The sequence below is a fragment of the Phacochoerus africanus genome, chromosome 15 (genome assembly GCF_016906955.1).
Source record: "Phacochoerus africanus isolate WHEZ1 chromosome 15, ROS_Pafr_v1, whole genome shotgun sequence".
NCBI classification, from domain to species: Eukaryota; Metazoa; Chordata; class Mammalia; order Artiodactyla; family Suidae; genus Phacochoerus; species Phacochoerus africanus.
The window spans coordinates 51,176,533-51,193,260 of NC_062558.1; the positions used below are offsets into that span (position 1 = coordinate 51,176,533).

The 16,728-nt window shown below is 54.9% G+C and overlaps 1 protein-coding gene and 1 pseudogene across 2 annotated transcripts in view; one reads left to right on the top strand and one right to left on the bottom strand.

Moving 5' to 3' along the window:
• Positions 1-4,637: 4,637 nt before the first annotated feature.
• The window catches only part of SLC25A1 (solute carrier family 25 member 1), a 28,838-nt gene continuing 16,747 nt past the window's right edge, over positions 4,638-16,728 (bottom strand). Inside the window, exons 3-11 of one of the 2 annotated variants that reach the window (XM_047761002.1) lie at positions 10,686-10,848; positions 6,950-7,057; positions 6,775-6,874; positions 6,550-6,688; positions 6,082-6,166; positions 5,834-5,938; positions 5,626-5,741; positions 5,474-5,547; positions 4,638-5,271 (exon numbers count right to left, since the gene is read on the bottom strand). In XM_047761002.1, coding sequence (XP_047616958.1) covers positions 5,157-5,271; positions 5,474-5,547; positions 5,626-5,741; positions 5,834-5,938; positions 6,082-6,166; positions 6,550-6,657 — 603 coding nt within the window. In that variant the 5' untranslated portion in view covers positions 6,658-6,688; positions 6,775-6,874; positions 6,950-7,057; positions 10,686-10,848 and the 3' untranslated portion in view covers positions 4,638-5,156. Of the gene's footprint in view, positions 5,272-5,473; positions 5,548-5,625; positions 5,742-5,833; positions 5,939-6,081; positions 6,167-6,549; positions 6,689-6,774; positions 6,875-6,949; positions 7,058-7,300; positions 7,510-10,685; positions 10,849-16,728 lie in introns of those variants that run through there. The other variant, XM_047761001.1, reaches the window with a different exon arrangement.
• On the top strand, positions 11,702-13,108 carry LOC125116077 (beta-1,4-galactosyltransferase 4-like; annotated as a pseudogene).

The following is a 16,728-nucleotide window of genomic DNA, read 5'->3' on the forward strand; positions in this document are numbered from 1 at the left end:
CACCTCTGGAAGCCTCCACTAGCAATAAGGGAAGATATCCTCTGCCCACCCTTTGGGACCCCTTCTTTCCTTTAGGCCAGCTCCTCCCCATCCTGTCCTTTTCCCCATGCCACGTCTGGCCCTGTTCACTCCTAGTGGCCTTGGGTGTTGGCCTCCCCACTGAGCTGGGGTTCCAAAGTAAGGTACACTCTCCTCTCCATTATTCATGGCCAGGAAGCAGGTCGCAGACCAGGGGGATGCTGACTGAGGCCAGCAAGGAGCCACTGCTTGCACACTCTGTCTTTCCCTTGGGGCCCCATCCTAGAGTATGGACCAGTGACCCAGCTGAGGTGACTCTACCTGCCAACCCTGCTCAATAGGTGTGCAAGGATGGGGACTGTGCAGACCTGGGCCCTCCATACATCCCAGACAGGTCTGGTCTCTGGATTTTTCTTTCTTTTTTTAATAATATATATATTTTTAATTTTCAAGGAAACACTGTATGTATGTATATATGTATGTATGTATTTGTCTTTTTAGGGCAACAGCCACAGCATATGGAGGTTCCCAGGCTAGGGGTCGAATTGGAGCTGTAGCCACCAGCCTATGCCACAGCAACACGGAATCCAAGCCGCATTTGCGACCTACACCACAGCTTACGGATCCTTAACTCACTGAGCAAGGCCAGGGGATCAAAACCGAAACCTCATGGTTCCTAGTCGGGTTCGTTGACCACTGAGCAACGATGGGAACTCCTGGATTTTTCCACCTCAGAATTGAGGCCGGTTGAGAAAGAAGGTCCTGGCAGGAGGCCCACTGTCCAGGTAACTCGGCCTGTGTTTATGACTGCCTTCTGCAGAGACCTACCCCAGGCCCCACTCTAAATCCTGGGTTAAAGACAGGCTCCAGAAGTGAGGGGACATAGAGGGGTGTGCCCTGGCCTCCTCTTCTACAGGGCTGTGGCATGGGCCACCGTGCCTTACATGGATTGGAGCTGGCCAGCAAGCAGGACAGGGCAGGGTGAGCAGTGGAGAGACTGGAGGACCTCCTGACCACATCTCCCTTCCCACAGGTGAGACTAGGGACTCTGGAGCAGAATGCTGCACAGGGAGGAAGACAGAGGGGTGAGCCACAGGTCCAGGCTCTGCCTTTTGGGAGTTTGGGTCTGAAGACACAGGAAGAGGGCCGTTCGGGAAAAGGGGAACAGGCCCCCTCCCTGCACATAGGTCAGGTACGTCTTGAAGGACAGTGCGGATTACCAAGCAAAGGTCGAGGGTGAGGAAGTGCTGGTGAGAGAGAACAGCAGTGTGCAGCGATCGGGGACGAAGAAGAGGGCAGGCCGCTGCGGCAGGCGTCCAGCTCGGGGAAACTGAGGAATTTCACGGTGGGGGTGGGGAGGCCGGAGGATGTCCCCTCAGGCTGCTTCAGGAGAGCTCTTGACGTCCAGCGTGAGCAGCCTGCCGACCCGGAGGGCGGGCGACGGGGGCTGCGCCGGCCGAACGCCGAAGGTTGAGGGTACTGGCAAGGTCGGTCTCAGACCTAATGAGAGGGCCGAACGCATGCGCGGGCTCGCGTCGAAGGGGGCGCGCCGTGACGCCATCAGCGCACGCCGTCGGGCTTCCGGAAGCGTGCGGCCCCGCCCCCGCTGCCCTCAGCTCCTACCCGAGTCCCAGGTTCCCAGCCCGTGGGTCCCAGTCTTCCCTCATGAACGGGTCCAGGAAACATGCTGTGTGTCTCCGGACCTCCGAGGCTGGAAACTGAGCTGTTCTGGCAGTCTGAGGCTTTTAGCCGTCGGCCTGCGGGCTCAACCTTCCTCCGCGGCGGGGCCTTGGTAAAGGTTGCGGCAGTGTTTATCTCCCCCACTACAGCGCTGAAGGCGGCGGCGGGGGGGGGCGGGGGGCGTGGGCTCTGGGGTGTGGTCAGCCTGGAGGGTCTGCAGGGGTTGACTGGCCGGCTGGCCCTCAGCCTGAGGGGTGGGTTGGGCGAAAGGCCATTGCAGGCTGCTGAGCAGAGGCGCTGTGATGGCCCATAAGTGGAGGTCACCTCAGATGACACTCCTCTCTGAGTGGGGCCTCCGGGCGAGGCTGGGCCAAAGGAAGCGTGAGTGGGAGGTGGGTGTGGCCGGCTGGCCAGCCAAAGAGACAAAAGCGACAGGCGTTGGGCATCAGGGCCTGGCACAATCTGAGCAGAGAGGAGGAGTTGTTACCGTCGTGGCGCAGCCAAGACGACTCTGACTAGGAACCATGTGGTTGTGGGTTCGACCCCTGGCCTCGCTCAGTAGTTTAAAGGATCCGATATTGAGCTGTGGTGTAGGGTGCAGTCGCGGTTCGGATCTGGCGTGGCTGTGGCTGTGGCGTAGGCGGGCAGCAACAGCTCTGACTAGACCCCTGGGATCCTCCAAATGCAGCCGGTGCTGGCCCTCAAAGGACCAAAAAAACCTCTGAGCAGAGGGGAGGTACAAGGCTACAGGGATCACCCAGTTGCTTGGCCTGTGCCACGTTTTGTCCACAATCTACTGTCTGCATCTCCTCTGGTCCCTGTTCCCAGACTTTGAGGAGGCAAGTGTTCCCCAGACCCCCTGATTCTGTGCCTTTATAAATATCTGGTCCAGGGAATCTGAGAACATGTAGAAAGTAGAGGGTTAGCCAGGAAAACACTCTGGCATTCTCAGCTCAGATTGTTTGCTGTGTAGGCTGAGGGTACAGCTGGAAAGACATAATTCTTTTTGTTGGCTAAAAGGAGACAGACCCATTTGCTAGGAGTGGCTTAATGTGTGTAATTAGCTGATTGCCATGTATCACCCACATAAGGACATGGAGAAACCCAGGAGATTCCTGTGCGGTAGTGGGTGAGCAGGGCTCACCCATGGGAATGAGGATGTCTGCTCTGCTTCCTGTTGGAAGATCTCCCCACATCATTCTGCCACTGCCCCCAGGGCTGCAACGACAAGGGTCCACCATCCTGCAGCCATATTGATATCTTGGTTAAATGCAGCTGTGCTCATCACAAGCAAGCTCCTTCCTGGGCATAGGAGACCTGGCCCCTGCAGCAGCCCCTTCCCTCCAAGAACTGAAGCCCCCCCCCCCCCCCACCTATTCAGGCTGCTGTGAACAGGCAGGGGGGTGGGGCAGGTGGTGCCTCTGTGCTGACAGTCCCAGGGTACTCAGATCCAGCTCAATAAGCTTTTCTGGCTGGGCTTCTGCTGTCCACGTGGTGCTGTGTGGTACAAGGAAGGGGCTCTGGGGGCTACTTGGGCTCCCTACCCCTCCTGAGTATAGGTCCCCATGCCCCGTTTTCAACTCAGTGCAGCCCTGCCCCCTCCTCTTCATGAAGGGGGCTGGGGACAGGACTCCCGTGTTGGTGTGCAGTCTGTGAGCAGATGCAGATCCTGGAGGTCAGTGTTCCAGGGCATGAGTCCCCTCAGGACCCAGCTCCTGGGCTCTGCCTGCTGTAAGAACTACCTGGAACTCTGGGGTTTTTTGTCTCCCATGAAAGCTCACTGTGTGAAGCGTCATGTCCTTTTAAGTGCCTCATATCACTCTATACTCATGGCCCACTGGGGCCGCTTCTTATGTCAATGCTTTATCCTCCAATTAGGAAAGTGAGTTAGATGGCTTGCCTTGCCTGTGAGCAGGCAAGTTTTACCACTGGGCCCTTTCTCCTCCATGTCCTGTGAACACTGAGGATGTATGGCCTAGTCCTTCAAGACCATATTCTCTTGCACCCCTTAAACCACACTTGACTTTCAGATCTGCCCCAGACTCCAGGGATCCAGGTGCTGTGTGAGGCAATCTCCCCAAAAAAGGAACAGCTCCAGGGATGAGCCCTGCTTGCTGGAGTAGCCTGCTGGCAAGTTATTTCCCATGCGAGCCAAGCCCTTTGTGTGACTTTTAACGAGGAGTCACTTGGACAAGAAGGTCCTTCTGCCCCACATAGCACGAGGTCATCCCATCCTGCTCACACCTCCTCCGCTTGGCTCATGGGTGGTGGCTCCTAGCCAGACTGGGCCACATGAAGCCTCCAGCTCAGGGATCTTTGGCCCTCATGCTGGGCTTGGCCTCTACCTGCACCTGGCTCCTAGAGTAGGGGCTCCAGCAAGAGGGACGCCTTCCTCTGAGGTTCAGAGCTGTGGGGTGAGGGCCGGAGGTGCCCTGGTCTGGCAGTTCCACACCTCCTGTCCCAGCCCAGGTGAAGGTGTAAAACAGGGTCTCCTGCTCAGTCTTGGGGACCAGAAGAGCACTGCTCACCCCAAAGCACTGCCCCGCAAGCAGAAAGATTCAGAGAGAAACCAGGAGGGAGTGAGATGGGCTGGGCCAAAGGCTGCAGGACAGACAGGAGCCCACCAGCATGTCTCTAGGTCCAAATGTCAGCGCAGGGGAGCACTCTACTCTGCTTGCTCAGTGCTGCCTGCCAGGCCACCCCAAGGACATACCTCGCAGCTGACCCTGCAGGAGCTGGTCCACAGGCCACAGGCAAGGCCTGGATGCTACCCAGATATCCCTGGGCTTGATGCCAGGCCTCCCAGTGGGCTTACACTGTGACATAGCTGGCTTGCCCACCAGCCTGCCTGCTGCCCAGCTTACCTGGCCCCCTGGCAGTACACTCAGGGGAAGAGTGGGCCTACCCCCCACAGATGGGCCCACGCAGGGACAGGAGGCTGCAACAGGATCCGGTTTATTCTGCCTTGGAAGGGTGGTCCTGAGAGAGGCAGGGGCCACCCTGTCCCGGGCGGAAGGAGGGCCCGAGGGCCAGTTAAGGCCAGTGGCGGGAGAAGCGGGGGGCATGGAGCCCCTGGAATGCAGTGAGGCCAGGCTGAAGCCCAGAGGCAGCTGTGGTAGGCCAGGGTGGGTGGAAGGCACCGGGCTGGGACCAGGCCACACAGGCACCCCAGGAAGTGGGGCACAGGGTCACAGGACAGGAAACATGAAACACAGGCACACATGAGTAAGCACGTGGACAAGTGGGCACGGATTAACAGGCCAGAGGGACACCCGGTCTCAGCTAGACACATCGTAGTATCTTACAGACCACATGAGACACATGGCACTATGGGACATGTGGAATTGACGACCACAGGGGACAGCCCTGGGCCACGGAGTGCAAGGGACGGGGAGGGGCCTTTTGGCACGACTGCACTGGAATTGTGAGAAGGGGGCGCTGGGGGCAGCCCCCACGGCTCAGTCTGTCTTCCACACTTTGTTGAGCAGCTTCACCACCTCATCATAAATGATGAACACAATGGCCACATCCAGGCAGACCCGACCCAGGCGGGGGATGGTGCCCTTGTAGAATCTGGAGAAGTAGGAGATGAAAAGGCTGATGAAGACAGTGTCTCTGCAAAGTGGGGGTGGGTCCCTAGGTAGGAGGAGCAAGAGCAGAGGCCTATGGTGGGATTCACTAAGGGATAGGCCTAGGGTAGGGTGGGCTGAGGCCCTGGCAGAAGGCAGAGAGGGCCTGGGGCAAAGATGGGCAGCCCCTCCCATCCCCCACTCACGCCTTGAGCCCCTCATTCCTCAGGATCTGCAGGCCGCAGTCCCAGGTATTGCGGTATTTATGTGCCTCCAGGCCCTGCAAGACACCAGAAACAATTAGGCTCAGCAACCAGCCCCTTTCCTGGCCCCACCCCCTTCCGGGCCATGCCCACACCTGCATCCGGGTCTTGATCACATCCAGAGGAGTGTTCCCGAAGACACTAGCTGCTCCCGCAATTGCTCCAAACACACCAGTGATCAGCGGGTTCATGGGCTTGTTGGGGTTGTCTCCTGGATAGGGGAGAGGGTTGTGGTGAGAAGGGGACAGGAGAGTAAGGGGAGAGTACGAGGCCTGGAGGTGGGGTTTGGGGGTACAGACGCACCTCGGTACCAGTTGCGCAGGGCGGTCATAACGAAGAAGCGGATGGCCTGGTTGGATCCCTGTTTCAGCACAGTGGCTGTGAGGCCCTGGTATGTCCCCTTCAGCCCTGGGGTGGGCAGGCACCAGGGTCACACTGATGCCTTCTGGCCCCAGACCCAGGAGTGCCCAGGCAGGAAGTGGAAGTGTGGGCCCTTTCCAGCCTGGCCCAGGTCCCTGACCCCACCTGAGGAGGAAAGCCCAGAGGCTCACCTTGTTCCCGCACAATTTCTCTGACCCCGTGGAAGAATCCTCTGTATTTGGGGTTGGAAGAGGTCTGGTCATGGATGAACTTCACCTGAGAAAAAAGACAGCAAAAGCGCTGGCTCCTAAGGCAGGACCATAAGGGCATGCCTGGCCATTGCAACACCTGGCTGGTCCCTGGAGCAAGAGGCAACCTTACCAACGTTTTTGCTGGTATTTCCCACAACTCAAGCAGCAAACATGTGTTACCTTATGTTTTATAAGTTTTTAAAACCTCATTATACCATTGCCTCTAGAATCAAGTCCAGGCCACAGAAAGCTATTCCTATTGGCTTCGTTGGGCAGGCTCCGCAGGCAGATCCTCTTGCCCAACTCCTGCGGGACCTACCCACCTTCATGGTCTCCTCGTGGCACAAGACCACCACCCCCGCCACCCCAGCACGCTCTGAACGCCTGTCACTTCCCAGGCCTGCCCACCTTGATAGTCTCCATGGGGCACACGACCACCACGGCCTCGGCCACACCGGCTCCCAGGCCGCACAGTAGCCCGCGCGTGCTGTCCAGCCGTCCCTGGGCGTCCCGCATGTGGTTGCTGAGAAACTCGAACGTCCCGAACCTAGGGCGAGAGGCAAAGGCATGAGATGGGCCACCCCGGGGCCGGGGCTCCCTCCTGTGGCCCCCGGGTCGCCAAGTCCGCCTCACCTGACAGCCGCCTTGGGGATGGAGCCGTAGAGCAGGGAGCTGAGGCCGCGGTACAGGCCCAGGACGCCATGGCTGCGGACTGTCTGCCGCACGCAGTCCCCTGGGGGAGGGGGCGGTCAGCGACCCCGCCCGCCGGCCGCCAGCCTGCCCGCCCCCGCCGGCCTCCCCGACTCACCGATGCCCCGGTAGCGCGGCGGGTGCGAGCGCTCGTCCAGCTGCAGCTGCGTCTTCACGTACTCGGTGGGGAAGGTGATGCAGATTTCGATGCCGCCCGCCAGGCCGCCTGCAGGGACACACGGGGACCAAGCTGAGACCCCTCCCCCTCCCCACCGGCGCACCCTGCCCCCGCCCGGACTTTGCCCGCCGCCAGGGAGCAGGGCCCACGCCCCTACCGCGGTCCTGGCCGGGTGCACCGGGGACACGCGCCGGGGGCCGGACCCCCCGGAAGCACGGCAAAACCCGTGTCCGGGGCCACCCGGAAGCGGGTCGGGGTGGGGGTCGGGGGTCTGCGTGCGTGTGCCCCCACCTGCCAGGATCGCCTTCCCCGGGTGTGTGAGCTTGGCCTTCCCGGGCGCGGGCGCGGCGGCCGCAAGAGCGCGGGGCTCGGCCATGGCGGACGGGGCAGGGGGCCCGGCGGCGGCCTCGGGTCCGAGCTGCCGTGCTCGGTCGCAACCGCGGCGGCGGCGCCGGTTATGGGTCGGGGCTGGGCGACCGCGTCGCTCCCAAGCTCCGCCCCGCGTGGTCCGAGCCGGGCCCCGCCCCCGACCCGCCCCGAGCCCGCGGGAAACTGAGGCCGGGCAGGCCCGATGGCCCAGCCAATGGCCGCGCGGGGCCCGACCAGGCACCGCCCTCTCCTCCCCACAGCCCCTCCCCCGGTACTTGTGGGGACTCCCCCTCCCTTCCAGGAGGGTGGTGCCACTCCTCGGGGCCACCCCTCACCCCATTCGCCTCGCGGTCGCAGCGCCCCTGGGATTCCGGGCTCACGGACTCCCGGGCTCCCAGCGGCGCACACGATGGGGAGAAGACCCCCGACGCGCCCTGCTCACCCGGGGTGCCCTACCCGGAGGAGCTTTCCCTGCTCTTCTGTCCCCTCTAGCCCACACCAGCACCAGCAGGGGAGCTCTGCCTTGGTAAACCGACTTTAAAATGCAGGTTACATGTTGTCCAGCCAGTCCTCGAAGTGACCCGCAGAGGCAGCTCCGTCAGCACAGAGTGGCAGGGCACCCCCACTCCTAATGCGCCCGGGAGTCCTTGCCAGAAATGAAGGCTCCAGCCACAGGGCCCGGAGGTCAGAGTCCGCCTCCTGCGTGGCGGCCTCAGCCGGTTTTCTCGGGCAGTTAGGGGTCACCGCAGGCGGCCCCAGGCTCCGGGTGGCTCAAAGGCTGCCATCACTAGGCCCCAGCAAGATAAATAACATCCAGGCGTCCTGCTCTCATGGGGTTCTCTGTGCTTCTGAGATGACACCCTCCTTGGGGAGGTTGGGGACGCTGTAGAGGGTGCTGCACCCAGTGCCCTACCCTCCAAAGCCGCTCATGAGAGGTGGCAGCATACCCACAGGGTATGCCAGCAGGTCCCGGCCTGCAGCAGTGCCTGCTATCAGCCTTTGGCCTATGGAGGGAGAGACTGAGGGTGAGCAGGACTCCTGCTGCCCCCGAGTGGCCAGGGGCCCCAGGAGCAGGGTGTCAGACCAGTCCTAAGTGCACAGAGGCTGAGGCAGGCACCAGAGAGAAGGTGCCCGGAGGCAAGGGCAGTGGGAGTTGTGGGGCCTTTGGAGAGGGCTGCCCCGCTGAATCATGCCACGGAGGAGGACACAGGTAGTGGGAGGTGTGAACCCAACTACAGCCTGCAAGCACACAGCCTCTAGCAGAGTTACTGTTGAGGCTGGCACAGGTCACCCACAGTGAACCAGGCAGAGATGGAGTGGGGCTCCCTGGTGAATTCCATTGCTATTCCAGACCAGTGCCTTCCAGCGGGCACTTGACTGCCAGGTGCACTGGAGCAGTGGCCAGTGACTACAGGCCACCAGTGCAGCTGAATCCTCTGGACACAAGGACACCACCAAGACACCGCAGTGCTCCTTGCATTCAGCCAGTCTGGGCTGCCCACCCCTCCTAAGGAGACCAGTCACCTGACACCTGCCCTCCGCCCCACATGACAGCCATCTGGAGATGAGCTGCCCCCTGCCCTTCCTCCAGGCTTCCCTGGGGTTGCCCATGCAGTACCCACAGGCCAGTGAAGACACATGGTGGGGGAGGGAACAGTGAGGTGACGCCATGAGTGGCAGGTTGGACACATTGTGGTCTGGGGATAACAGCGGCCTGAGGCCTAGTGACAGCCTGTGCCCCTGATGCCCACGCCTACCCGAGAGCCCTTCTTGATCCTGGATGCTGACCCTCCCTCAAATGTCCCCACAACCAGGGCCCTCAATCTCTCCAGGGCTCTCTGCTTAGCCCTGCCTTCTCAATTAGCTCCTCTAGGGCCCCTCTTGAAACTCCACCATTGCTCTGGCCTCCACACCTGTCCCACCTCTGGAACATCCCCTGCAAACATTGTCTGCTGCCTGATTGTTAGTCTCACTGAATGTGAACCCAACTGGACTGTTTTTGTGGTGCTTTTTTTTTTTTGCTTTCTTAGGGTTGTACCCAGGACATGTGGAAGTTCCCAGGATGGGGGTGGAATTGGAGCTACAGTTGCCAGCCTACACCACAGCCACAGCAATGTAGGATCCAAGCAGCATCTGTGGCCTACACCACAGCTCACAGCAACAATGGATCCCAGACCCACTGAGCAAGGCCAGGGATGGAACCTTCATCCTCATGGATACTAGTTGGATTCATATCCACTGTGCCATGACAGGAACTCCTCTGAATTGTTTTTTTTTTTTCCCCACTGATATGTTACCAGGAATAATGCCCAGCACACAGTAGGTGCTTAGATACCTGCTGAACAAGCGAGTGTTCTATTTGCTGGCCTCTGGACTGCTGTGTTACCTCTCAATTGCTTTACCATTCACTTCTCAAACTTCTGTGCAACAGGAAAGCATGTGGCCCTGGACCTTGGTGACAGCCACCATCACAGGCTCACAGGCCCCTGATCCCTGGGAGTCACAGAGCACTCTGAGCAGAGTCCCATCTCCAGTCTGCCCTGACCGACCCCACAGGTGTGACCACAGATCCATGGAGACCCAGGCCCTGCACACACCAGCATCCACCTGTCAACGACCCAACAGAAAAGCATACCCACAGCACCAGGAGAGAGACCCCATCCTTCCAAAGGTCTCTCCTGGACTCTTGCCTCTGTCCCTAAGACCTGGTGGGTGTGGTTGTGTTTCTGTCACCACTGGCCCCCTGTTCTCAGCAAGTCACCCAAGGTTGTATGTACCATGGCACATGCCAGTCAGGCTGACTTTATAGAGGGGTTGCCTGTCAGAGGAGGGGCTTTCCTGCAGAGATGTCCTCAGGGAGCCCCCCTTTGCTTGCAGCATTTAGGTGCTGTCTCTGCAGCCAACAGAGGTCAGCTGGGGCCAGACTTGGGCCCTGGCATCAGCTTCTCCAGCTGGTTGGCCTGGATGATGACGTGGCCAGGGAGGAAGGGCCTGACAGCCGGCAACTGTGGAAAGACCAGCAAACGGGACTCCTGCAGCTGGATTCTGAACAAGTGACACTTGGCTGCATGAGGCTGGGGAAACAATGACAGGCCGGCCCGCGTCAGAGACGGGGGTCAGGAGGGCTTACGCATTCCTGCCAGGTCTGCTCAGGGGCAGGATGTCAGGTCTGGGGCATGAAGAAGGTTTGATGAGCTCGGGGACAGCCGCGACAAGGACACACTGACCTGAGGGCTGTCCACATGGGCAGTGCCACTTGAATGTCATCTTAACTGTGCTGCTCCAGGCACGGAGTGTGTGCACTTACAGTTATGGTGCTGGAAGCAAGGAGCCCCTTGTTCTTGAGCAGAGATGCTTCTCCAGGAGACCAGGGCTGACCAGGAGGACCACCTTCAAGCACAGCCGGCTTCTACAACTGCCCCTGCCTCCCTGCCTGCCACACATGGCTCATGTCTTCATGGAGCGAGAGGCTGAAAACAGAGAGACGTGATCAACACCCGGAGGTAATGGCATTACCCTGAAATGCGATCTTTGCCTGAGTTTTCTGTGTGATGTGTCTCAGCACACACACACTCCACACACAAGGACATGTGTCTGTTTCGGACACTGGAAATACCCCCTCCTGAGCGCTGCCTGTTCATTCTGAACAGCAGGGTAGGTCGAGTCACGATACACAAACTAAGGCCTTGATATCTAGTGGACACTCGATTTTAATCATTTGCCAAACAATTCTTTGCAGAGTTATTGGAGCTAAATCATTTGTGCATCTTCACAAACTCAACTCACAGATGATCCTGATGTGGTCACAGGCTTTGACAGCCTGTCCTGCCAACTCACCACAGAAAACCAAGATTGCCAGTGGACCCTGACTGTGCTAACCAAGTGATCCAATTTTAGAAAATACTTTGCTAGGATGTTACTTATCATACTGAGAAATCCATGCTATTAAGACAACTTCCAGGAGCCAATTAACCAACATGGGAGCCCTGGGCCTTGCTTCTACCATAAACACTAGCTTACAAGGTTATCTGAGCCACCCCAGAGAACTAGGCAGTGTGAAGGTGTGGGGTGGAGGTAGGGAGGAAAGGTGAGGCCCACGGTGCCCCCAGAGCCCCTCTTCTTGCTCTGTCCACATCCAAGGTGGACCAGAGTAGAAGCCAGGTGGGCATGAAACAGAGTCCCCCTAAAACCCAGTTCCTCTGTTGAGTCTGTGATTGACCTCTCCACCTCAAACGCTGTTCCCTTTTCTTCCTTTAAGATTGAGAAGGGCTGGTGCGGGAGCCACCTCCAGGGTGGTGGGGTGGTCCCAGCTGCCGCTGCCTGCTTCCTCCCCTTGCTCAGGCTGGTGCTCGTTGTGGCAGTATTGGGAAGACTGTTGGAGCAGAACTATCAAAGCAGGCATTGCACTGTCATTTGTCATCAAGTTTGCAACCAGATTGGAAAAGTTGAACTTGAAGCTTCCTGCCTGTAGTGAGGCTGAAAGACACCTATTGCTCACAAAATAAGACATGAGTTTCAATGTGACTTTCTACCTTTCCTACAGATTCCGATTACTGCTGCTTTCTACCTTAGCCTGACAGTGGTTGGGTGGGCCAACTACTTTGTGGGTGCCATTCAAGACATTCCTAAAGCAAAGGAGCTCATGGATGATTTCAATAAGGGTATAGTTTGGGGGAAGAAAGGAACTGTAACAGATGAAGCATCTGTGAAAAAAGCAGACATTGACAACTGCCCTTCTGTGTCTCCATACCTTAAAGGCCAAAACAAGCTCATTTTCAAACCAGATCTCACTCTGGAAGATGTACGGGCAGGAAACCCCAAGGTGCACAGAGGCCAGTATCACTCAGAGGAATTCAGGGCTTTGCAATGGGTGGCCATCCTGATTCTTCACTGGCACCTGAGAGAGAAGCACCTGCTATACCTACTGGAAGACCTCCCCCCATCCTGCAGAGGCAGCAGCTGCACTATGGCATCTATATCATCCCCCAGGCTGGAACTAAAAAATTTAATCGTGCCAAACTCCTGAGCGTGGGCTATCTAGAAGCGCTTAAGGAGGAAAACTGGGACTGTTTATATTCCACGACGTGGACCTGGTACCTGAGAACGAATGGAACATTTACAAGTTTGAGGATCAGCCCAGGCATCTGGTGATTGGCAGGAACAGCCCTGGGTACAGGTTACGGTACAGTGGATGCTTTGGGGGTGTTACTTCCCTAAGCTGAGAGAAATTTTTCAAGGGTTGAGCTTCATAGAATGAAAATAATCTGGCTACTACTTGAAGTGGGTATATATAGTATGATCTTTCACAAGACAGACCAAGGCAACGAGGTGAATATAGAATGGATGAAACCCTTATATCAGGTGTCACGTGTCTGGAGAAAAGATAGGTTGACCAATTGTGATTACAAATTACTCTCTGTGGATTACAATCCTTTACGTGTCAATATCACAGTGGATTTCTGGTCTAGTCGGTGACTCTGGATCTTTTGGTGATGTTTGAAGGAGCTGAATATTTGATTGCAATAATTTTGACCTAGAGACTTCCCCTTGTAGCACACATTAAGAACTTGTTGCCGCCAATCACTGAGCTGCATTCTCCTATCTTGGTATTTTCTTAGCAGAGATCTTGGTGATAGAGAATGTAAAACAATTGTGACAAGACAGCTTTCTTAGTTGTTTTGATCATGAAGCTTAGATGATATTGTAATGTATGGAGTTCATGTCGTGGCTCAGTGGTTAACGAACGTCACTGGCATCCATAAGGACACGGGTTCAATCCCTGGCCTCACTCAGTGGGTTAAGGATCCTGTGTTGCCATGGCTGTGGTATAGGCTGGCGGCTACAGCTCCGATTAGATCCCTAGCCTGGGAACCTCCATATACCGCAGGTGTAGCCCTAAAAAGACACACACACACACAATATATATATATATATATATACACACACATATATATGTATATATATATATACATATATATATATATACACACACACATATATATGTATATATATATATATAGTAGTGTAGATACCTGAAGAATTAAGTGTCAAAGAACTACTCAAAAGATAGCATGAAGGCTTCATACATATTTTCTGGTACAAAAAAGGCCATGGGAAGTAAGACTGCTCAATGTCCCACAGAACCAGAATTGTTCTCATCCAAGGGAGACAGGGATAAAGATGTATTTCTGTTACTTATGTATCCTGCATGGCCATCTGTGAAGAGGTGGGTCCCTGGTGAGAAGGCAGCCAAGGAAGAGGGGACAAAGGTGAAGAATCAAGATACAGTGACCTTGGCACTGAAGAGGGGGCAGAAGGACCGTGTCAGATGGCGAGCTGCCATGGTTGTGCTGCTGCTGTGGCTGTCACTCTGCAGCGGTGTCACCTGCCTGGATGTATATTTTGGTAACAACCCAGCAGAGAACACGTTACCTACTTGTTTTAAGAGCATTTTTTGTAAAATGATTTTGTACGTGTAGGATATGAAATAGCTGTTTACAAATTACATATTAACTAATAATACATACAAAGTACCTCTGTAATAAAATATGAAAAAGAAAAAAATGAAAAAAAAAAAAAAAGATCCTGAGTAGCCCCTGTTCTCTGGGGAACTGTAACTACTTTCCCAGCTCAGAACCAACCACACAAGCTGGTCTCCCCATTGTCCCTGGAACCTGCTGCCATCCGGCTGCTGCTGAGCCTCAAGCAGGCCATCCTGCCATCCCGCAGCCCTGCCTCTCAGAGTTCTCAGAATCACTGACTTAAGAGAATGTGCTGGTGAGGATGGGGGGACAGCCACATATACCAGGACACCCTGCAACTGCTGGACGTGTTCAAACAAAGATCTGGACACGAGGTTCATTGCCGCTGTGTTCATAATCACCCACCTGAAAACCACCCAAAGCCCAAGTGAATGGGTGGTAAACAGATTGGCACAGTTACACAGCAGGCATCACTTGGCAACAGAAAAGAACCGACTCCTGGACAAAAGGTGGGTGAACCTCAAAGGCATTGAGCTGAGTGAAAGCAGTGACATCAAAGGTTGTGTGCACATGATGTTCTGGAAAAGGCAAAGAGCCTGATGGGAGCAGGTGAGCTGCCGGGGTGCAGGCGTGGGGGTGTAATGTGAAGGCTGCCTTCACAGGGGGTTCCACAGGGCAGTGGGACAGTTCTACATCCTGACTGGTGGTCACTCGACTAGAGGTGTGCTAAAATCCTGGTACTGTATCCCTGCAAAGGTCAGCTTTACTGGATAGTAACTAAAAAGAAGAAAAGGGAGTTCCTGAAGTTCCCGTCCTGGCGCAGTGGTTAATGAATCTGACTAGGAACCATGAGGTTGCAGGTTCGATCCCTGCCCTTGCTCAGTGGGTTAAAGATCCGGCGTTGCCATGAGCTGTGGTGTAGGTTGCAGACATGGCTCGGATCCGGCGTTGCTGTGACTCTGGCGTAGGCCAGTGGCTACAGCTCCGATTAGACCCCTAGCCTGGGAACCTCCATATGCTTCGGGAGAGGCCCTAGAAAAGGCAAAAAGACCAAAAAAGAAAAAAAAAAGAAAAGAAAGGTAGAAAAGGGAGTTCCTGCTGTGGCGCAACGGGATTGGTGGCATCTCAGGAGCACTGGGATGTAGGTTCAATCCCTGGCCCAGCACAGTTGGTTAAGGGGCTGCAGCATAGGTCACAATTATGGTTTGGATCTGATCCCTGGCCTGGGAACTCCATATGCTGTGAGGCAGCCAAAAAAGAAAGAAGAAAAAGTATTAAGAACTCGGGCCCTAAGGTTCACCCCTGCTGTCATTCCTTTCCATGCCCATCACGGATGGGTTTCAGGGTCGCTCTCAGAAACTGTGCTGCTTTGAGCTGAGAACCAGGGGTGGGAGCTGCACATGTTGCTCCCAGTGAGGCAGCAGCCCCAGCAGAGCATGGAAGAGGCCATGTGGTGGACGTGCTGTTTGGTCAGTGCAGCTGGTTCCCCGCTGCTCTTCGGGAGGGAAGGGTTGGGGCTCAGGCTGTGCTGTGACTTCCTGAGAAGGCTAATGCCTCATCTGTACATACTGTCTGTTCTTTTTCAGATTCTTTTTCATTATAGCTTATTACAAGACATTGGATATAGTTTCCTGTGCTATACAGTAAATCCATGTTGTTTGTTATATGAATACTTTTATTTTTATTTATTTATTTTTTCTTTTTTGGCCGCACATGGAGTTCCCTGGCCAGGGATCAGATCCAAGCCACAGTTTCGACCTATGCTGCAGCTATGGCATGGCTCACACTGTGGTGATGCCAGATCCTTTAACCCACTATTCCTGGTTGAGGATCAAACCACTGTCCTGGTGCTGTAGAGATACCACTGATCTTGTTGCGCCACAGCAGAACTCCTATTTTTATCTTTAAGGACAACACTAAATTCTTAACTGCTAGGTCCCCAGGGAACTCCAATAATGGTTTTACCTTAAAGTCTATTTTATGTGGTAATATTATAGACCATGTAATTAATATACATGTATGACTACACATACATTCATATAAAATATCAATTTAATACCAGTACTTTTAGGGTTGGCATTTGCCTAACGTTTTGTTCATTTTTTTGTCCCCAACTTCTTGTTAACCTTAGGTTAATATCCTCTGAGCTGGCCTCATCCATTACCCTTTAGCTTCCATGGAGGCAGTTGAGAAGTCTGCTGTCAATCTAATTCATATTCTTTTTAGTTAATTTATGTTCTTTCTTTCTTTCTTTTTAGGGCCACACTCGCAGCATATGGAGGTTCCCAGGCTAAGGGTCCAATTGGAGCTACAGCTGCTGACCTATACCACAGCCACAGCAACACGGGATCTGAGCTGTGTCTGTGACCTGTACCACAGCTCACGGCAATGCTGGATCCTTAACCCACTGAGTGAGGCCAGGGATCGAACCTGCAACCTCGTGTTTCCTAGTCAGATTAGTTTCTGCTGCACCACGACAGGAACTCCAATTTATGTTTCTTCTTACTGCTAAAAATTTTTTGATGTTCTACATTTTTCTTATAATGCATGCAAAGATATCTTAAAAACTTAATCTTCCTTGAGGATTTGCTGGGCTTCCTGAACTTCAGAACTAGAACCCTGCCAGTTCTGTTAAAATCCCCATCATTCTCCCTTCAAACAGTGACTCCAGGTCTCTGATTCCATCTCCTTTCAAGCCTTCACATTTGCCACCTGTCTAGGCTGTGTTTTTGCAATTTCTTCACATCTAGCTTCCAACTCATCAGTCCTCTAATGCTGCTAACTCCATGTGGGCTATACTTCAATTTCAATTATAGATTTATTTTATTTTATTTTATTTTTTTATTTTTTTATTTTTTATTTATTTAT